The sequence below is a fragment of the Lithobates pipiens genome, unplaced genomic scaffold (genome assembly GCF_037356315.1).
Source record: "Lithobates pipiens isolate NorthernLeopardFrog02 unplaced genomic scaffold, aLitPip1_a1.2 Scaffold_10, whole genome shotgun sequence".
Classification (NCBI taxonomy): Eukaryota; Metazoa; Chordata; class Amphibia; order Anura; family Ranidae; genus Lithobates; species Lithobates pipiens.
Genome location: NW_027507686.1, coordinates 230,755,573 through 230,771,090, shown reverse-complemented (window position 1 = coordinate 230,771,090; position 15,518 = coordinate 230,755,573). Strand labels below are relative to the sequence as shown.

At 44.0% G+C, this 15,518-nt stretch overlaps 1 protein-coding gene across 2 annotated transcripts in view; it reads right to left on the bottom strand.

Annotated features, from left to right (window-relative positions):
• Window positions 1-13,106, bottom strand: part of CAT (catalase) — an 89,432-nt gene extending 76,326 nt beyond the window's left edge. The window contains exon 1 of one of the 2 annotated variants that reach the window (XM_077462839.1): window positions 12,972-13,106. In XM_077462839.1, coding sequence (XP_077318965.1) covers window positions 12,972-12,998 — 27 coding nt within the window. In that variant the 5' untranslated portion in view covers window positions 12,999-13,106. The remainder of the gene's footprint in view (window positions 1-12,971) is intronic. The other variant, XM_077462830.1, reaches the window with a different exon arrangement.
• Window positions 13,107-15,518: the final 2,412 nt, after the last annotated feature.

Genomic DNA, 15,518 nt, shown 5'->3' with positions numbered 1-15,518 from the left:
AAATACAACGGTGGTTTTCTTGAAAATATAGTTTAGACAATGACATTAATAAAAGCAGAACAGGCGCCTTTGAAAAAAAATATATATATGTGGGTGGAACTCTGCTTTAATACCCCTATAAAATATAATTTTCAATATTTTTGCATTTATTTTACAACAGGAAAAAAACAGACAGTAAATATTTATGGAGTTGTCTACCCTTAGTGGTTAGTTTTGTAGTAACCTTTATGTTGGTGGTTAGTGGAAAACTAAATTGCCTCTTGCATTGATGATCAGTGTAGGTAGAGGATTTATTTGCCATTGGTCACTGGGAAAGGAATCCCTATCAACCTGAAGAGGAACCCTAAACTACCTCCCAAATTTCAGAGATGAGAAAGAGGGACATCTTTTAGCACAGAGCATGTAGGCAATAGACATCCCCCATTTCATGGCTGACATCGATTTAGCAAACAAAAAATGGTTAGTTAAACCCCCCCCCCCCCCATTTATTTTTTTTATCATTTTTTCCTTTATACTGGCTTCTAAAAATAGCAAATGCAAAAATTTGAGGTGGTCACACACACCTATCAATATGATTGTTCAATGCAACTAAACTGATTAAATTGAATAAACGTTATACACCAGAGAACCACCATTGAATTCATTTTGGAAGCTCTTGATCAATTTGAGCCCTGGAGAAATGTCGTCAATCACTTCTGATCGATTAGAACAAATATCAGAGTGTCCTCTCCTTTACTTTTTTCTTTTCTCCTCTCCCTCTTCTTGTTACCACCTCATTGGTTTGTACCTGGGGTTTACGTAATACCGTTATTTCCTTTTTATCTCATCCTCTTCTTGCACTACATTCCTTTCTTGTCTTGAGTATATCACAAATTTTTTTGGGGGGCTTCTTGCTCCTACCATTCACCTTTGTAATAATAGAACAGATTTCTATTTTTTTATACTTTGGTGATCTATGGTTCAATAACTTATACTTATTCCATTGGAAATGTATGGATAACCCATTTCTACCTACTATTTCTACTGTATCTTTTGACCTATTGTGGTTTTGTATGTTTTACCTGCATTTGTCAATAAAAATATTTAACAAGAACAAATATCAGAGTGTATGTTGAAGAATTGATCCCAATTGAGGTAGATGAAATGATTAGTTTTAATAGACTTTTTAGATTAATAGTTGACAAATCATATTTTCAAATGATACTTTCAGTCAATCGCAAAATGCAGAACAATACCATGTGTGTTGCAATTTTCAATATTTTAATGAATGAAAGATTACTTGTTTCTGGTTACTCATATCTAAATCAATAGGAAATTGCTACATATATGATGGCCTTTAACCACTTTCTCTCTGGAAGATTCACCCCCCTTCATGACCAGACCGTTTTTTGCTTTTTTGCACTGCATTACTTTAACTGACAATTGCGCAGTCATGCACTGCTGTACACAAATTCAATATCATTTGTTTCCCATAAATAGATCTTTCTTTTGGTGGTATTTGATCACCTCTGGGGTTTTTTTTGCGATGTAAACGAAAAAAGGCCGACAATTTTGAAAAAAAAAACAAAACAAAAAAAAACATAATTTTTTTACTTTATGTTAAGCATATCCAAAAAAAAAAAAAATATATCTTCATCAATTTAGGCCAATATGTATTCTGCTACATAGTTTTGGTAAAAAATTCCAATCAGCATAAATTGATTGGTTTACGCAAAAGTTAGAAATGTAAGGGTGCAATCAGGGCGGCTAAGATAGAACGTGAAAGGCACATAGCGGAGGAGAGTAAGAAAAATCCAAAGAAATTCTTTAAGAACATAAATACCGTATTTATCGGCGTATAACACGCACCCCAAGTTTAGGAGGGAATTTTGTGGAAAAAACTTTTAGGAGGGAAATTTAAGGAAAAAAAACTTCCATTTAAATGCCCATCAATGCAGCCTTATCAGTGTCCATCTAAAGCCTTGTCAGCGTCATTTGCAGCCTTGTCATTGCAGCCTTTCCTCATTGCAGCCTTGTCATGCAGCCTTTCCTCATTGCAGCCTTAGTGCATTAGTGATGTCCGCTTATTTTTTTTTTTAAATGGTGCCGCCGAGATGTCCTGTGTATCTCGGCCGCTCTCGGACCTTCTCGGCGGCTTTCGGCCGCTCTCGGACCTTCTTGCCGGCTTTCGCCGAGAAGGTCCAAAAGCGGCCAAAAGCTGCCGATAAGGGCCGAGGCGGCCTAAAACCGATGAGAAGGTCCGAGAGCGGTCGAAAGCCGGCGAGAAGGGCCGAAGGCGGCCGAAAGCCGCCCAGAGCCCAAAAAATCGTGCGGAAATCGCGGAGTATCGGCATATAACACGCACCCGCGATTTCCCCCTGATTTTAAGGGGAAAAAAAGTGCGTGTTATACGCCGATAAATACGGTAGTAAGAAAGGGAGGTCAGATCATATCGGTCCCATAAAGAATGATGAAGGACATCTGGTTACAAAGGATGGGGGGATGGCGAGGGTATTGAATGTATTCTTCTTCTCAGTCTTCACAAGGGAATCGGGGAGCTTCAGTACCCAAAATGGCAGTGTTTATCCTCATGACACGTCACAGGAAGCACCTCCATGGCTAACAGAGGACAGAATTAGAAATAGACTTGAAAAACGTAACATTAATAAGTCACCGGGACCAGATAGCTTGCACCCAAGGGTCTTAAGGAACTCAGTCAAGTAATTGCCAGACCATTGTTCCTAATTTTTATGAAGAGTCTACTGACTGGAATGGTACCAGCTGATTGGAGAAAAGCCAATGTAGCACCAATATTTAAAAAAAGGGCCAAGATACATCCTTGGTAATTACAGACCAGTTAGCCTAACATCAATTGTATGCAAGCTCTTGGAGGGGATGATAAGGGACTATATACAAGATTTTAGCAATGACAACTGTATCATTAGCAGTAATCAGCATGGATTGATGAAGAATTGTTCTAGCCAAATCTATTAACCTTCTATAAGGAGGTGAGTTGCCATCTAGATAAAGGAAGGCCCGTAGACGTGGTGTATCTGGATTTTGCAAAAGCATCTGATAAAGTTCCCCATAAAGGTTTACTGTACAAAGTAAGGTCAGTTGGCATGGACCATTGGGTGAGTACATGGATTGAAAACTGGCTACAAAGGCGAGTTCAGAGGGTGGTGATAAATGGGAGTATTCGGAATGGTCAGAGGTGGGTAGTGGTGTCCCCCAGGGTTCTGTCCTGGGACCAATCTAATTAAATTTATTCATAAATGACCTGGATGATGGGGTAAACAGTTCAATCTCTGTATTTACTAAGCTAAGCAGAGCAAAACCTTCTCCGCAAGATGTGGAAACCTTGCAAGAAGATCTGAAAAAAAATGAAAGGGTTATTAAACCCTTGTTTAAAAAAAAACAAAAAACAAATCATACTTACCTCCACTGTGCAGTTCAATCCTCCTCTTCTGGGGTCCACCAGTGGCGCTATCAGCTCCTCCCTGAATCTGGATACCCCCTAGGAGATGCCCTCTCCCAGGAGGATACCATGCGAGTGCACTCCCGAGTCCAGAATTTGAGTCCATAGACAATGAATTACCTGACTCTGCCCCCGCGTCATTGGATTTCATTGACAGCAGTGAGAGCCAATGGCTGCGCTGCTATCAATCGATCCAATCAAGAGTCGTGACAACGGGCAGAGAGGTTGAGCGTGTCTCCAGTGTGGCAACGAACGAGCTCGGGTGAGTAAAACAGGGGGCCAGTCCTCCGGAAGGATGTACTGGAACTGGAGAGAGTCCAGACTAGGGCAACAAAACTAATAAAGGGTCTGGAGGATATTAGTTATGAGGAAAGGCTGCGAGCACTGAACTTATTCTCTCTGGAGAAGAGACGCTTGAGAGGGGATATGATTTCAATTTACAAACAAATACCGTACTGGTGACCCCACAATAGGGATACAACTTTTCTGCGTAAGGGAATTTAACAAGACACGCGGCCATTCACTAAGATTAGAAGAAAAGCAGTTTAACCTTAAACTGTGTAGAGGTATTTTTTTTTTTATACTAGTAATGGCAGCAATCAGAGACCTATAGCAGGACTGCGATAGTATGGCGGGTAATCTGACAATAACTGCCCGCAAATGCTGGATGATGTACTAGGTCCAGCACAGGAGAGCCACTCTGCCGCCGTACTCATACACATATATGTGAGCGGTTAAAGGTTAGATCAGCCTTTCCCAACCTTTTTGATCCCAGAGGGACCCTTTAATAAATTTTAAGATCTTAGGAAAACCTTGCTAAAATCAATTCATCAGAGGTCAGTGGAATGAACGCTACTTACATTGGTGGTCAGGGGGAAGAATGCCCCCCATACAGGGGTGGTCAGAATACTACCCTAACAGACAGTTAAAAATATATTATGCCGCTGACTCTACCATGTGGCATTGGCCTTGGAATTATGGAGGTACGATCAGATGGGAAGTCAGTCAGCCATAGCTCAAGGAACCCCTAGCAATGTCAGGAGGAACTGTAATGCCGCGTACACACGATCGGAAATTCCGCCAGCAAAAGTCTGATGAGAGCTTTTGGTCGAAAAAAAATTGTATGCTCCATTGGGCTTTTGCTGGTGGAATTCATGCCAGCAAAAGATTGAGAGCAGGTTCTCTATTTTTCCTTCGGAAAAAAAGTTCCTGTCGGAAATTCCGTTTGTCTGTATGCAATTCCGAAGCGCAAAAAAACGCACATGTTCGGAAACAATTTGACACATGCTCGGAAGCATTGAAATTAATTTTTTTCGGCTCGTTGTAGTGTTGTACGTGACCGCATTCTTGACGGTCAAAAGTTCAGAGAACTTTTGTGTGACCGTGTGTATGCAAGCCAAGCTTTTTCCGACGAAAATTCCACTTATGTGTACGGGGCATAAGATTCCACTAAACCCTGGTTGAGAAAGTCTCCTCCAAGCAGTTCATCATTTTTTTCCTTGGTGACCTGGATTACAATTACTAGTGAGGCTATCAGCTGAGAAATGAAGATCCTATGATGACAAAATGTTGAACCATTACACGCACTGTGTTTCAATAGTCTTTGCCCAACTGCCGAAAAGGGGAAGTGGCGCAACCATATCCTAGATGTCCACCACGTCAGATGCCTTTACATTGCTCCACAGAACTTGCATTGCTCAAATGGGCAGCTTGTTCCGCCAAACTGTTCCTGATACTCAACACCTTAAGTGTACGTCCATTCCCTTGGAGGAAACAGTACCCATAAAACATGCCAAGGGGGTGGGGGGCTCCGGTGTGCTATCCTCCAGTGGTTACAGGTCCAGACTCTAGTTGTGGCTCTGTCCAATTCCCCCATCATCTGCTCCCCTGTTGGCCACTACTCCCGCCACACTCCTCATGAGCTATTGGTCAGCCACCAATGATATAACTCTTGCAGATGCACGCAGAAGTTACTTGTAAATGGGGTATATATTATGTTTTTTTTTTTGTTTTTTTTTATTCATTAAATTTTATTTTTTCCAAAAAAACTGCATGCAAAAATTGTGTGACATAAAAAACGACCGACATTTTATTCTCTAGGGTCTCTGCTAAAAAAAAATATAAATATATCATGTTTTGGGGTTCTGGGTAATTTTCATGTACAGCCAGTTTTACAGTCTGTTTTCTTTAGAAAGCCACCCCCTGCCAGTGTATTGTAGAAAAGGACCCTGGCACCCCATGTGGAAGCAGTGGTCTGTCTGCTAAGGTATGACACTTCTCCTGTCAAGTCTGAGCAAGGGCCATCCGATCATAAATGCTCATGTTTCCTGCTGATTAGAGAGATATATATAGACCCGACCCATTAGGAGGTGTATTGGACCTTTGCAGAGAGACCGCTGATTCCCAGTGGCGGCTGGTGTTTTTTTCTCGGGGTGAGCGGAAAACAACCCTCCCTGGGCCGCCGGTGGAGCGGCACTAGCACAACTGCCCCTACCCCCTCCCCCCACGGCATGGCACTAACACCCCCAGCAAACATTTCCACCCACTGTCTGCCGATCAGTCCTTGCCCTGGAAGCAGGCGGTGAGGGCAGCGATCGGGTCTTTATGGAGTGCGGAGCTGATGCGGCCATCTTCCAACGTGGTCGCCCCTGTCCACAAGCATGATCGCTTGACGTTTTGGACAATCGGGAAACAGGTTTTCATACCCGCTCCCTGATTGGCTGCGAGGAGGTTCAGTGTTGCAACAGAAAATATTCATTCGCGGTTGCAACACACCTGGGTGGGCTCCAGATGCAATGCTCTACGCCCACCCTATTTTGAAGCCTATTAGAGCCTCTGGCTCTAAGCAGGTGCTTAAAAATACACACCTCATGCTTATCCCCGCAATTGTAATTCATGCGCCTGGCGTGCTGAAAGGGGCCAGGCGCATAGATAGGGAGAGCGGCAGCGGTTTTAGGGGAGGGGTCCCACAATGCACGGGCCGCCACTGCTGCTTCCCCATAGCACGCTGGCAGGGGATAGGCTTTTCTACTCTGCTGCTGTTTAAAGAAAACTAACTAAATTTGCACAGCTTTTGAATTGCTGCAGTTGGAATTTATTTAATTGATTGGATTACTGGAGGTTGAGCTGGGCTTTAAAGTGGAACTAAAAGCAAGAATACTCACCTACGCTCCAAAGTTCCAACACCTGTAAGGTCCTTTGCAGATGCCAGCAGTCTTCGGGCACTTTGAGTGGCTGGTACGGAATGACATCAGGTCTGTGCATGTGCGGACTTCATTCATCCTAGCACAATGGTATTGAAATATAAAGGGAACTGTACAAGTACATTCTGCAGAGGACTGAGCGGGCAAGTAGATTTATTTATTTTTTGCAGAAGGAACATTGCCTGTCACTGAGCTTACCGATTCACAATTTTTTGTATTTTTTGCCTTTAGTTCCTCTTCAACTACTTTCGGACCGTCCACCGTCGTTATACATCAGTACTTTGAAGAGGAATATCTTTGTTATGGCAGCAGCTAGCTACCATAACCTCAGTATCCTCTTCTTCAGCGGGCGGTCCGCTTCAAGATAAAAGTGGTCTCTGCGGCGGATTCACAGCAAAATCACTTTTATGAGCAGCGGGAGAGGCCCCCCCCCCCCCTCCTGTGCCCTCCGCCGTTTACCGGAGCTGCCGGCAGTGGTGGAGGAGTTTGGATCCTTTCCCTAACCTGACATGGAGACAAGTGAGGGGAAGATGGCCCCCATCCGTCTCCATATCATTGCAAGGCGGAAGCGACGTCGAAACTTCACTTCCGCTCATAGCTCTTCAATGGACATTTTTTTTTTTAAATGACAAAAATTTTTATAAAATATTTTAATTATTTATTTTTGTGTAAATATGATATCTGAGGACCTGTCATGCTTTTTTCTATTACAAGAGATGTTTACATCCCTTGTAATAGAAATAAAAGTGACACAACTTTTTTTTTTTTAAAGTGTAAAAATAAAAAGAAGAAAAACATTTTTTTTAAACGTGCCCCGTCCCGAACGAGCTCGCACGCAGAAACGAACGCATATGAAAACGTTTTTCAAACCACACATGTGAGGTATCACTGCAATCAGTAGAGCGAGAGCAATAATTCTAGCCCTAGACCTCCTCTGTAACTCAAAACATGCAACCTGTAGAATTTTTTAAACGTCGCCTATGGAGATTTTTAAGGGTTTGTCGCCATTCCACGAGCGGGCGCAACTTTGAAGCGTGACAAGTTGGGTATCAATTTACTCGGCGTAACATTATCTTTCACAATGTAAAAAAAAAAAAAATGGGCTAACTTTACTGTTGTCTTATTTTTTAATTCAAAAAAGTGTATCTTTTCCAAAAAAAAAGTGCACTTGTAAGACCGGTGTGCAAATACAGTGTGACAGAAAATATTGCAACGACCGCCATTTTATTCTCTAGGGTGTTAGAAAAAAAATGTATAATGTTTGGGGGTTCTAAGTAATATTATAGCAAAAAAAACAAAACAGTTTTTAACTTGTAAACAACAAATCTCAGAAAGAGGCTCGGTCATTAAGTGGTTAATAAACTCCATTGTACACAAAATAAGCTGGAATGTTTATTTTTGAACATTTTACAAGCATGTGGGAACCGTTTACGAAGTGGATAAAGTAGATGTAAACAATGACTAAATGATGTTTAGTTTGTTAAGGCCCTGTTTATAATAAACACATGCTGCTTTTTTAATTTAAATAATTGGGATTTTTTTTTCAGCCTTTGTTGCATTAGTGCTGCTGCTCTACTGCAGCTTCTTTGCAACCATGTCCTTTTTACATGTACTTCAAAGATGGCTGCATGGTGTTTCTCAAGGCGAGTTTCCTGATGGTGACAACAGCGGACCATGCCGTCACTGTGTGTGTTGAAATGTCCACTTGCAGTCTTCATCAGAAGCACAAGTGACAGCTGAAAAAAAAAAAGTGTCCGTATTGCTCGTATCAACCCATCAGTTTGCAAGTGATATTAGACAGGAAGGCTGCAGGCGCAGAGCTTCACCACTTGTGACTCACATCCAGGTATACAGTATCCACACAAGCTCCCGCCTGTTTATCATGCGAGTTATGATAGGAATGTGAACCTATACCAATGAACAGAAAATCAACTGGTGTACATTATAGAGACCCTGTCACAAGCTTAAAAACAAGCTTAAACACTTGCAGTTAAAAGCACAGAAATATCTGATACTTTTAAATGCACACTTGCAGGGATTTTAATTTCCATAAATGTTTTTATTCACTAGCAATGTACCCCTGAACTTGTTAGAAAATTCCTTAGCAAAACCCCTTCCCTCCCACCATGTCATTGTTTTCTGCTTTTCTTGGAGTATCTAATTACTATCTGTGCTGGCCCAGCTGTTCTGCCTCTCAATTCAGCTCGCCACATAACCCGTTGCAGCTCCCAAGGGAGAAACAAAGGGAAATACTATAGAGCAGGGATATGCAATTAGTGGACCTCCAGCTGCTGCAGAACTACAAGTCCCATGAGGCATAGCAAGACTCTGACAGCCACAAGCATGACATCCAGAGGCAGAGGCATGATGGGACTTGTAGTTTTGCAACAGCTGGAGGTCCAATAATTGCATATCCCTGCTATAGAGTCACCTTTTTCTGTGGAGCCCTCGGGTTCCTCCAGAGGTTGCTAGGGATTCCTTGACCAGTGAACCAGTGATAAATTGACCTCCTGATGGTGACTGCATAGTTCTAAGGCCAACATATGTGGTGTGGGACCTGCTGAGCCTATAAAAAGTAACCACTGACACCGTGAACCTTTTCAGCTGTTTGTAAGGTTGACATTCTTCCAAATGATCACCAAGGTAGAAGGGCCTATCTTCTACTAGATACCAATTTAAAGGAGTACTACCAACACCAACAACATTAAGAGGTCCATCTCTCACTAGCTACCAATGTAAGAGGATCCATCTCCCAACCACTACCAATGTAAGTGGGGGCATCTCTAACTGACTACCAATGTAAGGGAGCACTACCATGGCCACCAGCATAAGGAGCTCCATTTCTCACTGGCCACCAATGTAAGAGGGCCCATCTCCCACCCACTACCAATGTAAGAGTTCACTATCATGGCCACCAACATTAAGGGGTCCTTTTCTCACTGGCCACCAATGTAAGTGTTCACTATCATGGCCACCAGCATTAAGAGGTCCATCTCTCACTAGCCACCAATGTAAGAGGGTCCATCTCCCACCCACTACCAAAGTAAGAGAGCACTATGATGACCACCAACATTAAGGGATCCTTCTCTCACTGGCCACCAATGTAAGGGGCCATACCTGACTACCAATGTAAGGGAGCACTACCATGAGCAACAGCATAAAGAGCTCCATTTCTCACTGGCCACCAATGTAAGAGGGCCCATCTCCCACCCACTACCAATGTAAGAGAGCACTATGATGACCACCAAGATTAAGGGGTCCTTCTCTCACTGGCCACCAATGTAAGGAGGCCCATCTCCTACTGATTACCAATGTAAGAGAGCACTACCGTGACCACCAATGTTAAGGGTACTTCTCTCACTGATAACCAATGTAAGAGGGACCTTGTCCTACTGACTATCAATGTATGGGAGTGCTACCATGACCTCCAAAGTTAAAGTGGTTGTAAACACTTACATTTACCCAGTGAAGTGACTGGCCCCAGGTGATACACAGAGATGAAACAAATCCCCCTACACCGGAGAAAGAGACCTTGCCAAAACGTTATCCGAAAATGTTACTTGCTTGGCTATGATGCTAGTGCTAAGTCTTTGTCTCAGCTGAAGCATGCACCAATTTCAGAAAGCACCGCAACCGGATCGCATGGCCTTTTTGTACCATGCGATCCGTCACCCACTGTAGATTGCACAGGCAGTGCGACTTGAGTGCAATGCGGGAAACGCACACGGATCGCTGATTTCTAGCACCACATTCTATTGTGAACCGGGGCTAAGCGCTCATGGACTCTGGGCTTAAACAAAACGCTGCTTTGGCATTTGGCACTTTTTTTCTGCTTGTAAACAACCTTCTATGTTTGCCTACGTGTCCATGCACAAATAGGCACATACAGGCTTATTAGAAGAGGAGCGTTTTGGAGCAGGGGTCTTCAAACGTTCTAAAGGGCCAGTTTACTGTCCTTTAGTCCGGGTGCACATATGTGCGACTTGGAATGCAGGTTTCCCCTCATCCAATTCGCATGACAGGCAAGTATGACTGTCTCTCAATGGAGTCCAGCCCCCCCTAAAGTCTAAGGCTGGGTTCACATATATGCGGACGTTCGTGCCTGGGGTCCAGATTGCAGAAGGGTCTTATGCCTCTTTGGGCCCGGATCAGGTGCGAACTCAGGCAAAAAATTCTAACCTGAAATCAATCCCCATTGATTTCAATGGGAAGGGGCGCTTTAGGAGCGGTGTATTCACCGCTCCAAAAAAGCTGCTTGCAGGACTTTTTTTGACGCGCTGCCAGCGCAGCGCCTCAGTGTGAAAGCACTTGGGCTTTTACATTGGGATTGCAGTTGCAGCTTCTTTCAGTCGCTTTTTTTAACGCTAAAGCGTCTGAAAAAATGCCCCAGTGTGAAAGGTGTCTCAGTGTGAAAGCACTCGGGCTTTTACATTGGGATTGCAGTTGCGGCTTCTTTCAAGCGCTTTACAGGCGCTTTTTTTAAAGCTAAAGCGCCTGAAAAACACCTGAAAAACGCCCAGTGTGAAAGGGGTCTTTGAGCGTTTTGTCACCTGAAGCAAAACGCCTGAGCCTGGGTTCACACTGATTTGAATTTACAGCGGGTTTGATGCATTTAGGAAAACACAGATTCGCAGGTCATGTAAAAAGCATAGTATTCCATGGCTTTGGTTCACATCTATGCGTTGCGAATTTGGTGGAAAAAAAAGGGTCCTGTGTGTGTTGACTGCGGGTGCGATGCAAATTCCTATGGTGCAGTGTGAATTTTATCTTCATAGGCTTCAATTGAACTTGCAGTAAATTCGCAGCACACAGTTCACATTTCTGCGAATTGTTCACTGACTGCCTCCTATAGAATCATAGTAAATTTGCAGTAAAATCGTGGTAAATTCACCCCTGTCTACCTCAAAATGCAAGGCAAATTCGCACCTCACACAGGGCAAAAAAAACTCATCAAATTCGCAGTGCATCGCATCACAGTAGTGTGAACCTAGGCTCAAGCTCAAAAAAAGAACATGAGCTTCTTTGGGGCAGATTACAGGCGTTTTTCTGCTTTTTACATTGGTGACCTTTTGACCTGTACAAAATAGCGGCAAAAACGCACAACTTTGAAAGGCTCAGGTGTGAATGCAGCCGACCCTGGGTTCACACTAGTGGGATGTGGGAACCAGTTTGAATCCAGCATCACTCCTCTCCCGCTGGCAGTTCACGCTGCCTTCTGCAAACCACCCAGTTTAGTTCACAGATCGCAGTTAAAACTGAACTTGCACAGGAATCGGATTGCTTAGGTGAGAACACCGATGCGCTCCGATTCTAGTGCGGGGAAAAACAAGTCCCTCCACTATTTTCTGTGCGAATCCAATGCAAGTTCAGCCATACAACTGTATGGCTGAACTCGCATTGCTCAGAGATCGCATGCGACCAGCACCTGCAGTGCTGGTGCGAATCACGTGCGATCTGTGAGATTGCGCTCGTGTGAACCCAGGCTTAGTGGCAGAGGCTCTGACTGGCGTTCAGAGAGCTTTAACAAAGCCTGTCCAAAGCCTTGTCTTGAAGCAAGTGTAAACTAGACGTTAATGTGTGTTGAAGCCAATGCAAGTGTAAATCAGCCCAAACTCTGCCGCGTACACATGACCGGACTTTCCGGCAGAATAGGTCTGACGGAATGATAGTCCGATCGTTTTTCTTTAAAAAAAATCCGACAGACCTAGAAATAGAACGTGTTTCAAATCTGTGTGACGGACTCAATTCCTATCGAGAAAACCGTTCGTCTGTATGCTGGTCCGACGGACCAAATACGATGCAAGGGCAGCTATTGGCTACTAGCTATTGAACTTCCTTTTCTAGTCCCATCGTTAGACATCACATTAAAAAATGAACGGACTTTAGTCTGTTTGTGTGTGGGCAAGTCCATTCATTCGGAAGTCCGTCGAAAGTCCGTCGGGAAACCGTCGGACCCTTTCTGCCGGAATGTCCGGTCGTGTGTACGCGGTCTAAACTAAGCCTACATCTCATCTAAAACTAAAAATATAAAATTTGCTTTAAAAAGGCAAAAAACACTTTCATAGCAACCAATCACAACCTTTCTCAGCTCTGACAGCTATAAATGGATTAAGATGCAATCTGGTTTCCCTGGGTTACTACACCTAGAATGACTATGCTGAAATGTAATAAAATACAAAAAAAACAATTGCCTCAGGAATGCTCACGGTAATCCTTTCTAGAAAGCATTTTTCAAGTGCAGATTAAAAAAAAAAAATGTAGCAAAGGCCTATTTAGTTGCCGGGGGGCAAATATGAGACGGTGTGTGGTACCTGGACGGGCACTCTGGGCTGTTCCATGGCGAGGGTTGCTCGGAGATCCAGTCAGGTCTCTGACACCTATAGGCAATATGAACTTCTCTTCAGTACACTGGAGTAAAATAAGATGAATCTCCTCCCAGCCCTTCCTGTCCTCCTCCTCCACGCCCTCCTCTTAGCCACATATTGCCAAATATTCTGTGTGCTGAAGACATCGGCTCTGTACACATAGCGGGGAGAATGTTGTGTAAAAACAAATCATTTTACGTTTACATTCACAAGAACGCACCTGCGTTTAAGTTATTTACACACAGAAGAGGTTATGTGAGAGGAATTAGGCCTCATTCACACCACTGTGTTTACATGCGTTTAGAGGACATTTCTCAGGGTATATTCACACTAGATAAGGTGGGACTGAGTTGGGCAGCTATTCCAGCGCAGTCCCACCGCATGGACAAGGCAAAATGCCTCGTCTCCTATGTGCCCAGTTCACAACGCTGCGCTGAGAAAAAAGCCTGTCTGTAGTACTTGTTATCAGCGCAGCACATTGAAAGGCAATGCGTGCCCCGCCCAACGTGTCTGACAATTGAACCTTTTTCGTGTACAGTAAACTTTGTTTAACTACTTCACGACCGCGCTGTAGCCAAATTATGGCTACAGCGCGACCGTCCAGTTTTGGGACATCCTCCCAGAAGCACACGACCACTGCGCTGCGCTCTGTGATCGCTGTGTCATTCGGGCAGAGCTGCTCACATATTGGGGTAAAGTGCCAATCACAGCTGATCATGATTAGGGTTGCCACCTGTCCAGGATTCACCCGGACAGTTCGGGTTTGGAATCATGTGTCCGGGTTTCAGACTGCCTGAAACCCGGACACATTATTCAGACTGGACTATGGCTTCCCAGCAGGGTTGCTGGCTGCAGTTGTCTAAGCTGGGAGTGTCTGTTACACTCTTTCACACTGCCCAATGCCAGCACTAACAACCCCCTCAAACAATCAGATGAGAGAGGATTGAGGGCTCGATCTGCACCTCTCCTTCTCCCACCCCTACCCCTCTGTGTCTGCCCACACTCCAATCCCTGGCACTGTGCCTCAGAAAAGGAAAGTTGGGTCCGGAAATTTGAAGTCCAGCAGCCACAGATACATCTGGATGAGAGGTGCTGACTGCCAAGGGGTGAGTGAGCTCACCATCCATCCCTGTCTGTGACTGAAGTCTCTCCTTTTTCTCTCCTCTGAGTGAGTACACTAAGGTAAATCAGGGTTCTCAGAGCACCCCTTACATCAGAGTTCCCCTTTACACCAAAGGCCACAGTGTTCTCCCTTACATCAGAGTCCTCTCCATACATCAGAGTTCTCAGTGGTCCCCCTTCAATCAGGGTTCCCAGAGCATCCCTTATGTTAGAGTCCCCAGAGTTCTCCCTTACATCAGAGCTTGCAGAGTCCCCCCTTATAGTGAAAGGGAACTCTGCGAGTTCAGATGTAAAGGGGAACTCTGTGGACTCTGGTGTAAAGGGGAACTCTTATTAACTTCATATGATTAGAAATGTTGTTTAATAGTAAAATATATGTGAAGTTCATACTATAAAAAAATGTGAGTGTGCGCTGCTAAAGTGTTAGGGTTTGACTTGAAGAAAAGGTGGCAACCCTAATCATGATGTAAATACACTTGCCGGTTGTCGGCATTACTTTCCTCACGCTGTCACAGCGTGAGGAGAGGCAGAGCTGGTAACTGACAAGTGTGAAAGGGAACATCTACTCTGATAATCGGGCCACTGATCATCAGTGTCCTGATGAACAGTGCAGCTCCAATGGTGCTTATTAGTGCTGTCTTTCAGTGCCAATCAGTGTGCATTAATGCCCAGACTATCAGTGCCATCTATCAGAGCCCATCAGTGTTGTCTATTAATGCCCAAGGCCAATTATCAGTGCCGCATATCAGTGACACATATCAGTGCAGCCTCATCAGTGCCCATCGGTGCCTCCTCATCAGTGCCGCCCCACCAGCGCCCATCAGTGCTGCATATCAGTGCAGCCTCATCAGTGCTCATCGGTGCCTCCTCATCAGTGCCACCCCACCAGTGCCTATCAGTGCAGCCTCATCAGCGCACATCAGTGAAGGAAAAAAAATGACCCGTTTGAGCCCTGGTTCACATTGGTATGGTTTGACATGCGATTTGACATTGCATGTGAAATCGGCGGCAATTGCCAGCAATAGTAAAGTCCTAATTGGTGAGACGCTGCATTTGTGGTGCCGCACCGATTTCAAAAAGTAGTTTATGTGCTACTTTTTGTGATTTAGGGCTGCGATTTACATTGACATCTGCACAGATGCCTCTGAAATCGGGGCCAAAATCGGGACTGACATGCAGGAATGAAAACGATGAATTTTAAAAAATTATTTTATTTTTTCATTTGTTTAGCAACAAAAAAGAAAACGCAGTAGTGATTAAATACCACCGAAAGAAAGCTCTATTTGTGTGAATTTTTTTTTATAAAAATGTAATTTGTGTACAGTGCTGCACGACCGCGCAATTATCATTCAAAGTGCGACAATGCTGAAA